Source organism: Equus przewalskii, chromosome 21 (genome assembly GCF_037783145.1).
Source record: "Equus przewalskii isolate Varuska chromosome 21, EquPr2, whole genome shotgun sequence".
NCBI classification, from domain to species: domain Eukaryota; kingdom Metazoa; phylum Chordata; class Mammalia; order Perissodactyla; family Equidae; genus Equus; species Equus przewalskii.
The window spans coordinates 28,628,585-28,646,454 of NC_091851.1; the positions used below are offsets into that span (position 1 = coordinate 28,628,585).

The 17,870-nt window shown below is 39.2% G+C and overlaps 1 protein-coding gene and 1 pseudogene across 18 annotated transcripts in view; both read left to right on the top strand.

Moving 5' to 3' along the window:
* RALGAPB (Ral GTPase activating protein non-catalytic subunit beta) overlaps positions 1-17,870 on the top strand; it is a 91,289-nt gene that overhangs the window by 44,148 nt on the left and 29,271 nt on the right. For 7 of the 18 annotated variants that reach the window (XM_008517415.2, XM_008517413.2, XM_070589211.1 and 4 more), the window contains 6 exons: positions 974-1,038; positions 2,689-2,818; positions 4,596-4,717; positions 9,005-9,187; positions 10,639-10,790; positions 16,203-16,390. In XM_008517415.2, the coding sequence (XP_008515637.1) occupies positions 974-1,038; positions 2,689-2,818; positions 4,596-4,717; positions 9,005-9,187; positions 10,639-10,790; positions 16,203-16,390 (840 nt within the window). Of the gene's footprint in view, positions 1-973; positions 1,039-2,688; positions 2,828-4,583; positions 4,718-9,004; positions 9,188-10,638; positions 10,791-16,202; positions 16,391-17,870 lie in introns of all 18 variants that reach the window. The other 11 variants (XM_008517414.2, XM_070589202.1, XM_008517412.2 and 8 more) reach the window with 3 other exon arrangements.
* On the top strand, positions 6,784-7,808 carry LOC103549228 (small ribosomal subunit protein uS3-like; annotated as a pseudogene).

Below are 17,870 nucleotides of genomic sequence, written 5' to 3' on the forward strand. Positions count from 1 at the left end.
GCCAATGAAAGGTATGAAATCTCAAAATATATGATGCTTTAAAATAGGATCCTTATGAATCATGGAGCTGAATTTATAAACACATGTCCTTGTGATTGCCCCCGTCCTTGTGATTTTTAAAGACAAGGACATAGGGAAGAGTAAATCCTTTCATTTTGGAAGGGAGTTGAAAGAACAGAGGTTAGATCTCGATATGAGAGAGCCTCCGAGTTATAGTGTTTTAGGTTATCCAAATAGCATATCACTTGAAATCAGATGATTTCTACAGTTGATAGAGTAGTTTTGCTTTACTCTTGCTCTAAAGAGCTCCCTATGTACATTCAAGAGTCGCTTGTCACTCTTGTCATAGATTGGCAAAGCTGCGTCTCTCCTCTCTTTTCATTGTGGGCAAGAGTACTCTCCCAGGGAGATGAGAGGCAGTGTGCTAGGCTCACCATCTTTGTTTCTGTCCTACCCTTTCTAGGGCTATGAGTTTCTTGATAAATACATGCAACTTGCCTTTAGAATATGCTGCCATGGGCAACCATGTGGCTTTAATTATTCTTAAAAAGCAGTCAGTCAGAAAGATAATAGCTGTGATTTTTATTGTGTTGTTTTTATTTTTAAAAGGTCAGCATCGGGTTTTAAAAGTATTCCATAATATTTTCTTAGTTTGTATTACCCTTGAAATTGAGATGTTTATGTCTGGTCTTTCGCAGCAATTAAAAAATATGTGATAATCATCATGTTTTTATGTAAGGCAAAGTTCGACCTTTAGAAAAATGTGGTTTTAAAACTTTGGGGGCAGATCAGAATTAGGGCATTTCTAAAGAGTATCTTTCTGACCAACCAATGGATTTGTTAGTAATTTTATGGAAATTTCAGGAGTACTCAGCTAAAATCATGTTCTTATCTCTACTGTTAATTGAGATGTTTTGGCCATTTTAATATTCTTGTTATGTATTTAAATAAAATGCATTTTTTTCTGTTGCAGGGGCAATGTTAAATATTGTTCAAGATTCAGCACTTTTAGAAGCCATTGGTTGCCAAATGGAGATGGTAAGAAGCATACCACATGTTATCTGTCAGAGAATGTCAACATCTAGTTTTATGTAAATTACATTCCAAAATGTCTGTCCTTGGGATATTTGTTTTCTGCTTTTTCTCCCCAAATCCCCCAGTACATAGTTGTATATTTTAGTTGTGAGTCATCCTAGTTGTGGCATGTGGGACACCGCCTCAGCATGGCCTGATGAGTGGTGCCATGTCTGCGCCCAGGATTCGAAGCGGAGAAACCCTGGGCTGCCGAAGCGGAGCGTGCGAACTTAATCACTCAGCCATGGGGCCGGCCCCCTGTCCTTGTGATTTTTAAAGACATTTGTTTGTAAATTCAGCTCCATGATTCATAAGGATCCTATTTTAAAATGTCATGTATTTTGAGATTTCATACCTTTCATTGGCTCTTCAACTGTAAGTCAGGGCCTTGAGAGATTTTGCATGAGAGAAATTCTGGCTAAATGCAGTCTTTATTCCTGGACAGTGTCTACTTAAAGCTCTTGTCCCTTTTGCTGTGCTTGAATTTGCTGTGCTTGTGTTTGCTTGAATAGTATAGGAAAAGTCCCCTACTCTATAAATCCTTCCATCCCTGGTAGATCTAGTGCTGGCTGGAAGCAAGCATCTAGTTTATTCTTTACCATCTCATCAGCTCTTTCTAGCCACGCTAGACCGAAGTTTGAAGGTTCCTCAAAGCACCAATGCTCCTAAATCAGAAAAGCTTCCCAGAGACTCCCAATGCCCCCTGCTTCTGTCTTCAAGATACGTGATCCCTATACCTAGAGTGGAGGCAGGGGAATGGGGAAATTAGTAGAATATACTGGATGAGCTGGGTGGATGGAGCATGGGCAATCAAATTATTGTTAAGAAAATTCATGTACCAGTAGGTGGCTAATAATAATCAACTGATCTGGTTATAATGAATTGTATTTATATAGGAAAAAAAGAAAAGGAAATCTTTAATAGCTTTGTTAGCCCCTGTACATATAGGAATTAATCTTTATACTAACCATAGTATTTTTTTTTTCTTTTTCCCAAAATCCCCCTGGTACCTCGTTGTATATTTTAGTTGTGGCTCCTTCTAGTTGTGGCATGATGAGCGGTGCCACGTCACGCCCAGAATCCAAACCGGGGAAACCCTGAGCTGCCGAAGCAGAGCGCACGAACTTAACCATTCAGCCACGGGGCTGGCCCCCTAACCATAGTATTTTATTGTTTGTGTTTCATTATATAAATACATTTGAAAGTTACTTTATTTGTTTATTTGTGTTTTGTTTTTTTAAGATTGTATTCCTGTTCTGAAGTTTGCTTGAGAGGCACTAGGGTATTTCTTTAAGGACCCAGAGTCATTAGCTAGTGAAGTCTAGTGATGATGGAAAAGGTCCTGGGCTGCCTTTTATAAACCCCAGCAAAGAAGACCCCAGAATGGGCACCTGTAATCATCAGACCTTTCTTACCCTCCAGTAGCTGGTGTCTATGCAAAAACATCATGATAGTTTTAATCCCTTGTTAATTGTTATCTGTGTATCAGTTTGTGCTATTTGGTTAATTAGCACATTCAGTTTTATCAACATACCTTTTAATGATTGACCTCTGTCTATAGTTGTAAACTATGTACACAGCCCTCAAATGTTTGATTCATTTTTATTTGACTAGGGTGGTGGAGAAAATAACCTGAAGAGTCACAGTCGCACTAATAGTGGTATTAGTTCAGCAAGTGGTGGAAGCACGGAGCCCACAACTCCTGATAGTGAAAGACCTGCTCAAGCTCTCCTAAGAGATTATGGTAAGCCACGTTTATTTTTTTGAAATTCATTGTTTGTGGAATGACTTTTAATGCCCAGATATACAAAACAAACAAGCAAACATTTCTTAAAAAAATTTTAATGTTCATGATTTTTTATGTACTTAAGTGTAATAGAGAGGCTGTTAGTCTAAAAGATTAAGAAAAAGAAAACTCTTTTAAATTTAGCTCTATAGCTTCTAGCAGTTAGACTTTGGGTAGTTTATTAGATTTTATAAAGGATTGTAAGAGGTGGTTAGGAAACATTTTTCGATTCTGTACTAGATGCTGGTAATACAGAGTCAAATAGGACATGGGCTGTGCCTCAAATTCTAATGGCAGAGTCTGCCAGTACAGCACTTATTGCAGTGTGGTCAGGGTACATGATGGGATATGCATTATCTGGTAACCCAGAGGAGAGTGTCTTCGTGTTTAAAACCTATAATTTAAGGAAACATTTGCCAACAGAGCATCCTATTCAATGAGGTCCTTACCCTGGGCAATTACCTTACGGGTTCTGTAAGTTTGTGGGTGCCTTTATGTTTTTATTCGCAAATTAGTGTATTGAATCTGTGACTATTAATCCCACTAGATTGGAATGAAATCTAGACTCTTAGATGTGAGTTTAATTTTTTAATTATCTGGAGAGTTTATGAGCCTAGGAGTGCAGGCATGTTTCTGTGGTTTAAGTTTGCTATAAAGTATCCTTGAGCCTGTCAGATACATAAGGTCGTTTTGTGGATATTCAACAGATTTAAATATGGCATTTTTGAAGAAATTATTTAAATTATCTTACTCATTATGTTTGTGGATTTAAGTATACTATTGGTGAAAATGTTTATTTTTCATGCTTTCTAAAACACTTTTATGCTAAAGAAATATTTGCATTATTGTATGTGTTCTAATATAAATGTTTGAAGTGAGTATTGTTTGTTTCAGCATTTTGAACTGGTGTTAGTGAGTTCTGCTTGTAATGTCGTAAAATACTTTTTACTAAGAAATCCAGATTTGTGTTAGTGTCGCATGAATGTCTCTCTTTAATGATCATTCCTTTTTCTGTTGTCACTGCCCTCTTTCTGATAGGATCGACAGGTATAATGTCCCTAAAGCTTCTTTTATAAATTCAGTTTAATTGTCCTAATTTATTATTAGCTAAGTAGTAATTACTTTTAAATATAGAATTGGAGGCCAAATAAAAACACAATGACTTGGTTATTTAATTCTTTTTAGAAGTATTAAAGTAGTCTTAGAGAATTAAATGTTAACATGTGTTTGAAAAGGCATTGCATGTGACTTTGGATGGTTTAAACCCTGAGAACAATTTCAACAGATGCTTTCAGATAATTCCCAGCATCTGAGGGGATTCTAAAATTTGAATTTATTCCTCTATAAAATTCCAAGGAAATAATTGATAGCCTTTTCATTGTTTTTTTGAAAATGTAACTCTATTGAGTTAATTTAGAAATTTTAAGATTTACATTGTTATAAGATTGATATTGAAACTGCCAAATCCCGGTGGATGTCTGTGTGAAAGTACCTGAGCTGGGAGCTAGGAGCTGCCCTGGTCCAGTGTGTGTGCCCCATGCACTGTTGTTCAGTCAGGCTTGATGGCTCAGGTCAGTGGGGCGGGGAGCATAGCACTGTGTGGGTGCCCATTGTGCTCACTGTGGCTGCTGTGGTCTGTGCCTGGTGGAATGCTGTGCTTCTCGTTACTAATGCTTAGTTGTTTTCCCTCCCTGTGGGATGTGGCATTGGGGTTATATCCTAGCTCTTAATACAGATTCAGCTGCTGGGCTCCTGATTCGCAGCATTCATCTCGTCACCCAAAGACTTAATTCCCAGTGGCGGCAAGACATGAGCATATCACTGGCTGCTCTGGAGCTCCTTTCTGGCCTGGCAAAGGTGAGAAGGGCAGCCCTTTCATTTTAGCCCTGTGAACTTGGATCTTGGCTCTTTTTTCTGTATCTCATGATCACTTGGTGTGGGTATTGCAGTATTGGTTATACGCAAACATAGTTTGTATCCATAGTGTGCAGGAATGAGCCTCCAAGTGAGACTTTACAAAATGGCCTTTGCTTTTTTTTCAATAAGTTCAAAGAGTATAAATGATATTTTTGCTGTTAAATTACAGGAAACATTTTAATACTTGCTGTTTATTTATTGGGACATAATAAAATACCTATTGATTTTGTATTTGCATATAGTACCCTTAAATTTTCAGCATGACATTTTGTGCCATTATAGGATCATCTAATTTTAATAAACAAACACAGCTTTGGTAAAGGAAGAAAAGAGGCTCTTTTTCTAAAGAGTGATTATCCTAAAATATGCCATTTGGGACTTTTTGTGACTTTTTTATCTTCCATTATCAGAAGTAAGTGAAAATTGGCTGTACTTTCAAATTTCTTTCACAGCTATTATTTCAGTTTTGTGGAAGCTTAGAGCTGGGTGGCCATTTGCACGTCTCCAAGTATTTTTTTATTGAGGTGAAATTCACAATGTGAAATTAACCATTTTAAAGTGAATGGTTCAGTGGCTATTAGTACTTTTACAGTGTTGTGCAACCACCGCCTCTATGTTTTAGTTCCAAAACATTTTCATCACCCCAAAAAGAAACCCTTGTATCCATTAAGCAGTTGCTTCCTGGTGTCCCCTCCCCCCAGTCCCTGACAACCACTTATCTGTGCTCTGTCTCTCTATATATTTACCTATTCTGGACATTTCATATAAATTAAATCATACAGTGTGTGACCTTTTGTGTCTGGTTTCTTTGACTTAACTTGTTTTCAAGGTTCATTTATGTTGTAGAATATGTCAGAATTTCATTCCCTTTTATGGCTGAATAATATTCCATCTTATTTATATACACCAATTTGTCTATCCATTCATTTGTTGATGCACATTTGGGCTCTTTCTACCTTTTGGCTATTGTGAATAACGCTACCAGACTTTTTTCCACAACAACTGAATCTCTTTATAGTCCCACCAGTGATGTATGAGGGTTCCAGTTTCTCCACATTCTCACTAATGTCTAAGTGTTTTCTTATCTGTGAAATGGGCAGGATTATCTTGTGCACAACACCTGGTGTTATCAGGATCAAATGAAATGAAATACGTAAGACACTTTTTGAACAAAAAGGTAATGTTCATACATAAGGTGATATTGTCTGAGATGATAAAGTTCAAGCCTTTTGTTTTACAGATGTAGGGACAGGTGAGCAGAGGCTTTGACTTACTAACTCACGAGAGACAAAATAGGCAAGAAAACCTAAGGTGTTCTTACTGCCCCTTAAGCTTACCTCAGAGATTGTCAGGAATAGATGTAATGGCCATCATTATGTGAGGAGCAGCTACTGATGCAGAAAGTAAGAACAGCCCTTCATGAGACATGCAGGACCACACTGTCTTTGAGCACAAGGTACTGTTTCCTGTGACCTTCAGTATACTCTCAGTATTAAGGAATAATTAGCCCTAGATAGAGTGCTGCTCCAGCCCTTCAGATAAAGGGCTAACACCACCTGATTTCAAGACTTATTATAAAACTACAGTAATCAAAACAGTCTGGTATTGGAGTAAGTTTGTACAGATCAATAAAATAGTATAGGGAGTCCAGAAATCCACACATATGTGGACATCTGCTTTTGACAAAGGTGCAATGGTAGTTCCAAGGAGAAAGGATAGTCTTTTCAACAAATGGTGCTGGAACAATCAGTTACTTGCATACAAAAAAAAGAAAACTTTGACTCATAACTTGCACGATGTACAAAAATTAACCCCAAATGGATTGTAGACCTAAATGTAAAATCTAAACCCTAAAACTTCTAGAAGAAAACATGGAAGAAAACCTTTGTTGGTTGTACAAAGATTTGGGTTATACAAAGATTTCTTTGATATTACAGCATAGAAGAATAAACTATTAAATTGCACTTCATTGAAATTAAAAACTACTCTCCTTTGAAAAACACTGTTAAGAGAATGAGATGACAAGTCACAGATTGGGAGAAAATCTTTACAAACCACATATTTGATGAAGGACTTGTATCCAGATTATATAAAGAACTCAAAACTCAATAATAACCTTTCCTTTTGGCAATGTGCAACAGTAGTATGGTGGTGCAGATTTCCAAGAAGGGGAAGTTTGTTGGTGATGGCATTTTCAGAGCTAAACTGAATGAGCTACTCGCTCAGAGACTTGTTGAAGATGGCTACCCTGGAGATGAAGTCTGAATTTTACCAACCAGGACAGAAATCATTACCTTGGCTTCCACGATGCAGAATGTTCTTGGTGAGAAGGACCAGTGGATCTGGGAGTTGGCCAATGAAGGTCAGAAGATCGGCTCCCCTGGGTGCTGTGTAGAGCTGCATGCTGAAAAGGTGGCCACAATAGGTCTGTGTGCCATTGCCCAGACAGAGTCTCTGCATTACAAACTCCTAGGAGGGCTTGCTGTGTGGAGAGCCTGGTATGGGGTGCTGCAGTTCATCATGGAGAGTGGGGCCAAGGGCTACAAGGTCATGGTGTCAGGGAAACTACAAGGACGGCGCTGAGTCCATGAAGTTTGTGGATGGTGTGATGAGCCACACTAGGGACTCTATTAACTACTATATTGATACTACTCTGCACCACGTGCTGCTCAGATCGCATATGCTGGGTGTCAAAGTGAAGATGATGCTGTCCTGGGACCCAAGTGTTAAGAATGGCCCTAAGAAGTCCCTACTTGACCATAGGAGCATTGTGGACTCTAAAGATGAGATGCTATCCACCATCTCCATCTCAAGGACAACAGGTTAGGAAGCCAGAGCTGCCTGCCATGCGCTAGCCAGTCTCTGCTGCGTAACAGGGTCTTCTTGGCAACTGAATCTAGAGTCTGGATGTTGCTTTGTAAAGACCTTTAATAAAATCTTTTAAAAAGGCAATACAATAATAACAAAAGACCTCAATAATATAACAACCCAGTTTAAAAATGGGCAAAAAAGTTGGACCCTTTACCAAAAAGATATACAAATGGCAAATAAGCACATCAAAAGATGCCCTATATCATTAGTTATTAGGGAAAGGCAGTTAAAACCACAGTGAAATACCACTCCATACCTATTAGGATGACTAAAATTTAAAGACCAACTATACCAAATATTGGTGAGCATGTGGAAGAACTGGAACTCTCACACACTGGTGAAGGGAATGTTAAATGCTGCAACCATTTTAGAAAACAGCTTGGCAGTTCCTTAAAAAGTTAAACATACATCTATCCTATGGCCCAATCATTATGCTCCTAGGAGATAAGAGCATATATCCATATAAAGACTTGTACGTGAATGTCCGTAGTAGCTTTATTTGTGATATCCAGAAGCTTGAAACAACCCAAATGTCTATCAGCAGGTGACTGGATAAATAAATTGTAGCATATCCATACAATGGAATATTTCTCAGCAATAAAAAAGAAAGCACAATTGATACACACAAGAATGTGGATAAATCTCAAAATAGTTATGCTGAGTAAAAGAACCCAGACCCCTCTCTCCCACTGCAAAAAAGGAGTACAATGCCATATGATTTTATTTATATAAAACTTTAGAAAATGGAAGTTAACCTATAGTGACAGAAAGCAGACCAGCAGTAATGTAGGGAGGGGGCAAAAAGGAGTGGAAGGAAGGATTACAAAGGTGCATGAGGAGATTTTGGGAGGTGATGCATATGTCTACTATCTTAATTGTGATAGTTTACAGGTGTATATTTATGCCCAGATTATCAAATTGTGCACTTTAAATACCTGTAGTTTACTGTATGTTAGTTATACCTCTAAGCATCTGCACAGAGGTTTGTAGCCCATAGAGTATTACTGCGAGGTTGTGTTAGGGGGCTTAAAAAATGTGTACATGTTCTATTGCCAGCTGTTCTTTTGATCTCTGGCAGTAATGAGTAGGTACACCCCAAGAGTTTAGGTTTTAGGGCATGAAAAAGTATGCTGAAAGGAAATACTGCTTTAGTGTTTGAAAAATGTCCTCTATTTTTATAGAGTATTGTATGATAGTACATCTGAAATATTCTGTTCCTCTATATAAATAATATTTTAAAAAGCAAGGCTTCCAGTGGTGTGTCACATTCTCAGAAAGGCTGGGCTTCAGTACAGATGCTTTGAAATTGGTACACTGTTTCCCAGCTAACTATGTTCCCCATATGAATATGCTTAGGTGAAGGTGATGGTTGACTCAGGAGACCGGAAGCGAGCCATCAGTTCCATATGCAGCTATATTGTGTACCAGTGTAGTCGGCCAGCTCCTTTTCACTCCCGGGATCTGCACTCCATGATAGTGGCCGCTTTTCAGTGTCTCTGTGTCTGGCTTACAGAGCACCCCGATATGCTTGATGAAAAGGTTAGTTTACTAGATCTTTAAACAGTAAATAGAAACAAAAATGTATACTGGGAAATGTCTTTTAAAAGAGAATATCTAAATTTAAATACAATACTGCATACTTTATACCCAACATGCTTGTTATATTTCTGTAGAACACTTGTCGTTTTGAGCACAACTTAAAAACGGTCATTGTGCTTATATTCGTTTGCAAATTAAGTCATAGAGAAGTTCTTTTGAAAGATGAGGTCTCGACTAATTTATCTGAACTATCAAGAGTGTTCTTTCTTGAAAGGATGGTAGCCTTGAGGTGGCCAGTAGGCACTTTGGTCATCCTTCATCACACCAAGAAGGGCACTTGAGGGGCTGGCCCCATGGCCCAGTGGTTAAGTTCGCGCACTCCACTGCAGTGGCCCAGGGTTTCGCTGGTTCGAATCTTGGGTGCGGACATGGCACTGCTCATCAAGCCATGCTGGGGCGGCATCCCACATGCCACAACTAGAAGGACGCAAAGCTAAGAATATACAACTATGTACCGGGGGGCTTTGGGGAGAAAAAGGGGGGAAAAAAAGGGGGGGCAGTTGATAGCCAGGCTGCAAACCTAGAGCACAGCTTGTCTGTAAAGATTGCTTGTATCTAAGAAATTTCATATCACACACATTTCTCCATCTTCATGTAGACACAGATACCTAGGCTGCTTTCCCTGGCATTGTTCCATGTAATACCTTTCTTATGGGGAGGCAGGCAGTTATAAAGAATTCACAGTGTAAATAAAAGACAAGATATCAGTGAGGAATTTAAAACTATGGACCAAGAACATTTTAGTGGATACCAGGGGAAAGGTGGGGTGGGGGGTGGGCACAAAGGGTGAAGTGGTGCACCTACAACATGACTGACAAACATTAATGTACAATTGAAATTTCACAAGATTGTAACCTATCAATAACTCAATAAAAAAATAATTAAAAAAAAAGAAGACAAGATATCAGGCTCATTAGATATTTGTAGAGAGCTTTATAGTTTTAAAAATAATGCTGTCAATTAAGTCTTAGTCATTTTCATTATGGCTTCTAAAGTTATGGTACCAGAAATTGCTTAAAAATGTCAATAACTGATGAACTTCCCTTTGGATAATCTAATATGTTTTAAACCATCCAGGTTTAAGTGAATTTCTGTTACATCTCTTTCTCTTGGGCTTTCATGATTTACAGTACATGGTAATTTTAAAGAATTGTGACTGATAAAATTGAATTGAATTTATCATTATTATCTAACTCTCTGAACACTAGTTTTAAAGAGAAATTGGGGGAGGCAAAGTTTATTATATCATTATGAAATTAACATATACCTGTTAAAGAAGATGAGAAACTAGAGCCCCATCACCAAAACAGAACCATTATTAGCATTTTGGTGTATATTCTTCTCCTCTTCTAAGTGTATTACAAAAACTGATCTGCCTTTCCTGCATCTAGGACTGTCTTAAGGAAGTACTGGAGATTGTGGAACTGGGTATTTCAGGAAGTAAGTCCAAGAACAGTGAGCAAGAGGTCAAGTACAAAGGAGATAAGGAGCCAAACCCTGCATCTATGAGGGTAAAGGATGCTGCCGAAGCCACCCTAACATGGTATGAAAGTGACTGCACAGGGATTGTGCCTAGGAATTAGATGGGCTACCTGTGATCCTTGTTGTTTCGTCTCATCCCCGATTGTTAACATTAAGTGACACAACCCTTTGAGGATACTTTTTCTCCAGAAATAAAATGGAAAAGAAAATGTCTTGTTTTTTGGACCAAAAGAAACCAGGAACTTGGGGCTGAGAGTTTGGTTCTTGTTTTTTCACGGTGGTTGATGTTAATTCAAGTCATCATATTAGAACTACAACGGATCTTGGATAGACTTACTCCACCCTTTCACTTTGATGACTAAGTCCAGAGACGGGATCTGTCTGTAGTCACACTATCAGGTTTCCTGTGCTCTAGGTCAATGGTCTATATTCTTTGCTACGCTATTTTATATTACATGTTACAGGTTCATTCAGCCAAGATTTATGAAATCCTTCTTATACTGGAAATAGGATCATAAAGATAAATCAGATTCAATCACCACCCTCAAAGAACTTCTTATTCAATAGGGAAGATAAGATATGAACGCAAATAACTGTAATATTAGGTGGAAAAGACGTGCTCTAAGAGAAGAGATAGAAATAAAATGCTGGAGAGTTGGAAGGAGGAAATGAATGCTTCCAGATAAGGGAAAATCAAAGTAAGATTCCTAGGGAAAATGACATTGGCCTTGCCTCTTAGAGGATAGGTAAAGTTTGAGCTGTTAGCCAGATTACTGAGTGGTTAAGGCAGCAAGAGAAGATTCCTGTTTCAAGCATTTTGTTAGCGAAGGGACGGAGACGGGTTGATACCTTGAAAAAGTACCCAAGAGAGCTGAGAGAGTTTGTGAGAAGAGTAGAAGGAGTGAAGGAAGGCAGTTTAGGCACATTTATGGACTGAAAGGAAGAGGTAAATGGAGAAGATTAGGTAGAATCAATACAGATGGAAAGATGGGGCTTATGAAGGGATAAATGTGATGAAAACCTGGAAAAACATAAAAGCAGGAAGAAATGTCAGGTCTTTCTGGGTTGGCTCATCTTGGTCTTTTTAAGTAAAGTAGCAGGCAAGATTGCTTGAAGATTTGCGTGTAAATCAGCCCTTACCAAGATCCCAGAATCTTTTGTGAGTTCAGTGGTCTGTTGATAACTTAGGGTGTGCACCATAAAGTTGGATTTATTTCTGTTCCTCCTGGGCTTAAGGTCATCCAGTCAAATTTTAGAAGCATACTTGCTTTAGTTTAGTCCTGCTCACTATGCTAATGCGGGGTTTTGGTGACTTTGTGGAGGTTTGGCTAATAGCTAAAAAGTAAGGAAAAATGTGAATGAGTACTAGAAATAATAAAAGTTCAGAGAGAAGACCATGTGTGGGCAGGAGTAGACTCAAAAGAATTATAAAAGAACTAAGACTTGATGTGTACTTTGAAGATTAAGAAGGATATGGAGAGAAAGGGGCAGGACATTTCTTACTAGGAAGTCTGCATTATACAGAAATAAGTTGGCTTCATCCTACCCTGGATGGGATATTCCTATCGGAGTATAATTGGCAGTGAGGATTGGATATGTACTCAGAATGAGTAGAGAGCCCTGGGATGCTTACCCCAAACCTAGCCAGTAGTTACCTAGATGGCTCATCTGTCTCCTCCCTGCTGGTAAATCCACAAAGGGTATCTCCAGTTTACCGTCTTGAACAGTGCCCTGTGAAGAGTACTGTTATCATGAAACATGTCCAAAACCAAATTTCTTTGTTCCCTCACAATTAGAGCTTTGTGTCAGTATCACTGCTGTTTTCCAGTTATACAAACATAGAACTTTGGGTTTTTTTTTTTATTTATTTCTGCTTTATCTGTCGTTCCCTACATGAAGCCAGTGACTGAGCCCAGTGGACTTGACTTTTGAAAGTATTTCCTCCAACCCCTCTCACCTCAGATAGTATCTTACTCCAGACCCTTGTCACTTCTTTCCTGATTTCCCTGTTTTCAGTTTCTTTACCTTTCTGGTTGTTCATCTTGCGTTCTATTGCTCAACTCGTTATCCGTAGGCACTATTTTAATTCCACTGCTTGAGTTGAATTGAAAACTGAATAGATCTCTGTTTCCTGCCATGTTGTGTGAACTTCTTTGTCTTGTTTTCAAGGCCCTCCTTATTCTGTCCCCACTCGAACTGTCTCATCTTTCCCAGCACATCCCTTCTGCCATAGTCAGGCCTGGCAGGCCACTTGTGGTTGTGAACTGGGCATGCTCATACCTGTCTATGTACCTCCCCTGGGTTTCAGGACTTCCCTCTTCCCCCTCAGCCACATCCTCCACTGTTCAGTGTATATATCAAATCTAGCTACCTCTGTGGGACCTTCTTTGGTTATTCTGCTTCTGAATGATGACTCTTTTCTGCACCTCTATGCTCGTTCAGTCTGACCCTACCGCAGAGCATGGCATTCTATACTGTCATGATCATACCTGATTATATTCGGTATGTGCTAGTGTTGTCCCCTCAACCTGGAGAGAGGCATGTTTCCCTCTTCACACCCCAAACAGTGCTGAGCGTACAGTAGACAATTATGGAGTGCAGATTGGCTGGTTGGGTTTTTTCCCTTTTTATATATATATATATATATATATGTATATATATATATACATATATAACTATAAATATATTTATAAAAGTAAATATATATATAAATATAAGTTCAGAATTAGAATGTTGGGGAGTCATTTCGGCAGCCCTTCTGCTTAAGTTGCCTTTAAGACATGTTTACCAAGTTGTTTACTCTCTAATTTTGGGATACTCTAACCCCCAAGGTTGCCCATTTCATTTTAATTGTTAAAAACTTGATGTTTACATTGAGCTAAAATCTGTCCCACTTTAACTTTTACCTGTTGGTCCTGATTCAAACTTTTGGTAGTGAAATCCAAGCAGTAGCAATGTCTAAAGACAATGCTCATGTTCTCTCTGAGTCATTTCTGCCAGTACCTTCAGCTGTTTTTCGTATGACGGGATTCAAGTACCTTTATCATCCTGGTCATTCTCCTCCCAATGGGCATAGGTTTGACTATGTACCTCTTAAAGGTCATTTACTGAGTATAATATGCTAGTAGATGGGGTCCGATGACCTTTAAACTCTAGAATATTGCATTTTCATTAAAATGTATTGGAGACTGCATTGGGTTTTTGAGAACCTGTGATTTGCGTTAAGTCAACTAAAATCTTTTGAGTCTTCTTTCACACATTTACCTTCCGTCTGTCTTTCTCATCCTTACTTATTTGTTTGGGAGTATTTGGATATAATTTACAGAACTTTACATTTAAATCTGGAATCTCTTTATGTAAGATTTACCTCATTATTTTTAGTCTTTTAAGATTTTTTAGAATCCCAACTCTTACTCTGATAGATTAACTCTGTAGCTCAACTTTCAGTCAACTGAAGATTTAATGAACCTGTCCTGTATGTCCTAATCAAAGATACTGATAAAAATATTGAATAGAGGGGTGGGCCCAGTGGCATAGTGGTTAAGTTCGTGCCCTCCGCTTTAGCAGCCTGGGGTTCGTGGGTTTGGATCCTAGGTGCACGCTGCTCATCAAGCCATGCTGTGGCGGCATCCCACATACAAAATAGAGGAAGACTGATGACACAGATGTTAGCTCAGGGCCAATCTTCCTCACCAAAAAATATATATATATATATTGAACAGAGGTAGACTCCCTTCAGGTTCACAGTGAATTTTAAATCTTGTCTACAAGTTTATAATGGGTACACTGTCACATACTTGCGTGTGTTGATTTCAGAACTATTTCTCTGCCTTTCCAGTGTAGTCACTATCAAGAAGAGAAAATGTGGTTAGGCTGCTGTGATTTGATCATAGTGACCTATTCCCTTGCTAGCAACCTATTTGGTAATGTCTTAGAATCTTGCATGGAACACAACATGCTCACGTGGTCTATATGCTTTGGGGCATTCATCTCTGTCCCATTTTAGAAAACCAAAGCCACGTTTTCCCATTGCTGGTCTCCTGGTATTTTGCCTATTTTCCACAAATCCTTAGGCCTGAGCTAATCATCAGATTCTCCTGGTCCATGAAATTCTTAGATAATCCTCCTCCTAGGAGGCGACAGAATGGAAGGAAAATATCTGTTGAGCATTGTTGCTGTCCATTATCAGAGATGTTTGGGTTCAAGCATTAGAATGAAAGAGAAAGAGGCCACTGAAGCTCAGGATTGAGATCATCAAAGTGGTGTTGGGAATATTAGTTTTCCAAATGAGTTGCATATGAAGGGTCAGGTGATATTAGAACCACAAGATAAAATCTTTATGTTTTCATTACTAGATAATTCTCTCTGTGCTTTAGTTTCTTCATTGTAAAATGGGAATAATAATGGCACTTGGGTTGTTATGATAGGGTTGTTATAATAACTAAATAAAATAGTGTGTGAAAAGTGCTTAGATCAGTGCCTGGGACATGGTAAGTGCTGTATATGTTATTATTCAGTGAATGTGTGGAAATATCTATGGATATAAACATTTCTGAATGTTAAGTCTTGATCAGTTGAATTCCTGTTTACAAAGCATTTTTTTGCCTGTATATTCTCATTTAATAATTACTACATTTCTGTGAGATGTAACTATTACTGCATCAAGTTCCTTATGTGTAAAATGAGGCTGTCCACTCATGGCCACACAGTGAGAAGGCAGGAGGCCCTGGTTTCCAGTCTCTAAATGATCACTTATCTCTTCTGAGCCTGAGTTTCCTCATCTGAAAAATTGAAGGGGTTTGGCTGATCTTTGGGTCCTTTTCTAGGTCTAGAATGCTTTGGCTAGCATACTTCTGAAACCTGAAGCACACAAAAGTTTTAAATATATCCTTAGCAGCTTCATGATTTGAAAGTGTGGTTAGTCAGCTTCCCTGGGTAGTAGACTCTGAGAGAGAGATTTGCTTGCAAGGAGTTTATTGGAAAGTGCTCTCGGGATCAGTCCCTATGGGGGAAATGAAGGATGTGGGATTGAGCAGAGGGAAGAACTAAACTGTGATGCAGTTGCAACCAAGAGCTATGGAGCTGGGTTGACTCTTCAGAGTTCTCTCAAGTTGGGGCAAGGGGGCTGGGACTTAATACCCCTGCATCAACAATTCACTGGATGCTGGCTCTCTCAGGGGAAAGCTGTGATCTTGGCTGAGGTGGTTCTTGTCACCGAGGGCAAGTCCTGGAGACGGACTCAGCTGAAAGCTGGGACCGCCATCTGTTTGCATCTAGGGGAATGAATCAGTCTTGGAAGGGCAAATCTGGATAGCTCACCACAGCATCTACTACAGGGAGTAAATCTGACCTGCGAAGTAGAAGTGTGGCTGTGGTCAATTAAAATTCAAAATAGCAGAAAGACACATTGATGCATGAGGTAAACTTAAGATTTCCTTTGGGCATTAACTGTTATCTTTTCCATTCTCCATAGTATAATGCAGTTGCTTGGCGCGTTTCCTTCTCCCAGTGGTCCTGCCTCTCCTTGTAGTCTGGTGAATGAGACCACTTTGATTAAATACTCCAGGCTGCCAACCATAAACAAGCATAGTTTCCGGTACTTTGTCCTGGATAACAGTGTCATCCTGGCAATGCTGGAGCAACCTCTTGGAAATGAACAGAGTAAGTTTCAGCACTTTGGGCCTTCTCCTCTTCTAAATCACATGTTCATCGGTTCCAGCAAGCTGTTCCCAAGATCAGGGAAGGAAAGACTGCAAGTTCTAAGTAATTTTGCATTTGTCAAAAAGACTTCTAGCTGTGGGATAATAGCGACTAAAAAATAGAGGGTCAGAAAATGGAATATACATATTAAATAGACTGTTTTAGAGGCTCTTTATGTGTGTCTGAAATATTGGAGAAGAACTCTAGTTTTATAAGAAGTTTATTTTAGTGGGATATTTTCTGTGGTTTACTGGGTATAAAAATTATTGTCACTCTTCCTTCCCTCTTGAACTTCAGATCTTGCCCCTCACCCCCTGTTGTTCTCTTTCAGTTATTGGTGCCACCCAAACAGGTTGGAAATTTGAGGAGTCATATTTGCCTGCTCCCCTCTGTTTTCTCCCTTAAGTAATTGGTTTCCAAGTTTCCGTCTTCCTGGTGACTACTATATCTTTCCTTTCCTCTGTATCCCTTCCTATACATCCAAATGCAAGGCCTTGTTATTTCTTCTTCTTCTTTTTTTTTTTTGAGGAAGATTAGCCCTGAGCTAACTGCCGCCAATCCTCCTTTTGCTGAGGAAGACTGGCCCTGAGCTAACATCCGTGCCCATTTCCTCTACTTCATATGTGGGACACCTACCACAGCATGGCTTGATAAGCGGTCCATATGTCCACACCTAGGATTTGAACTGGCGAACCCTAGGTCACCAAAGCGCGGAGCATGCGAACTTAACCGCTATGCCACCAGGCCAGCCCCAGGACCTTATTATTTCTCACCTAGGTTATTGCAGTTGCTTCCTACATAATCTGATCCCCTCTCCCCGCACCTTCCAGTTCCAAAATTTGTTTACCCTTACCTCCATCCTACTTGCTGCCACTATAGTATTCATCTTCAGATACAGATCTGATCATGCCAGTGCCCTCCTGAAAACCCTTCAGTGATTTTCCATTGACACAATGTGTACCATTTTCCTCCTCTCCTTTCCCCCAGTTATAGACCATCTCAAGGCATGTGATTACCACTGTAACCCAGACTACTCACAGTACACTTTTTCCTGATGGTGATTGGAATCAGCCAGTTTGTAAAGGAAGCATGTTCTTAGAGAGATCCTTACTGCTGGGAAGGTGAAGGAAGGTGAAGATTACAGAATCTGTGGGAGGACATAAAGGGACCTTAGGGAACCACCTAGTATACAATTCCCTCATTTACAGGTGAAGAAACTGAGGCTCAGAGAAGGTATGTGACTTGTCCAGAGTCACTTGAGAAGTATACAGTGTGAAGGGACTAGAATCCAAATTTTCTGTTATCTTTGCAGCACAGTGATAGGATTTTCCTCATTATTTAAAGACTTGCCTTCTTACCTTTGCAAAGGTGAACAGGGTATTAGAGTCCCATGCAAATTATTTTGAGCATATATGAGTAGGGTCTTATAAATTCACAGAAT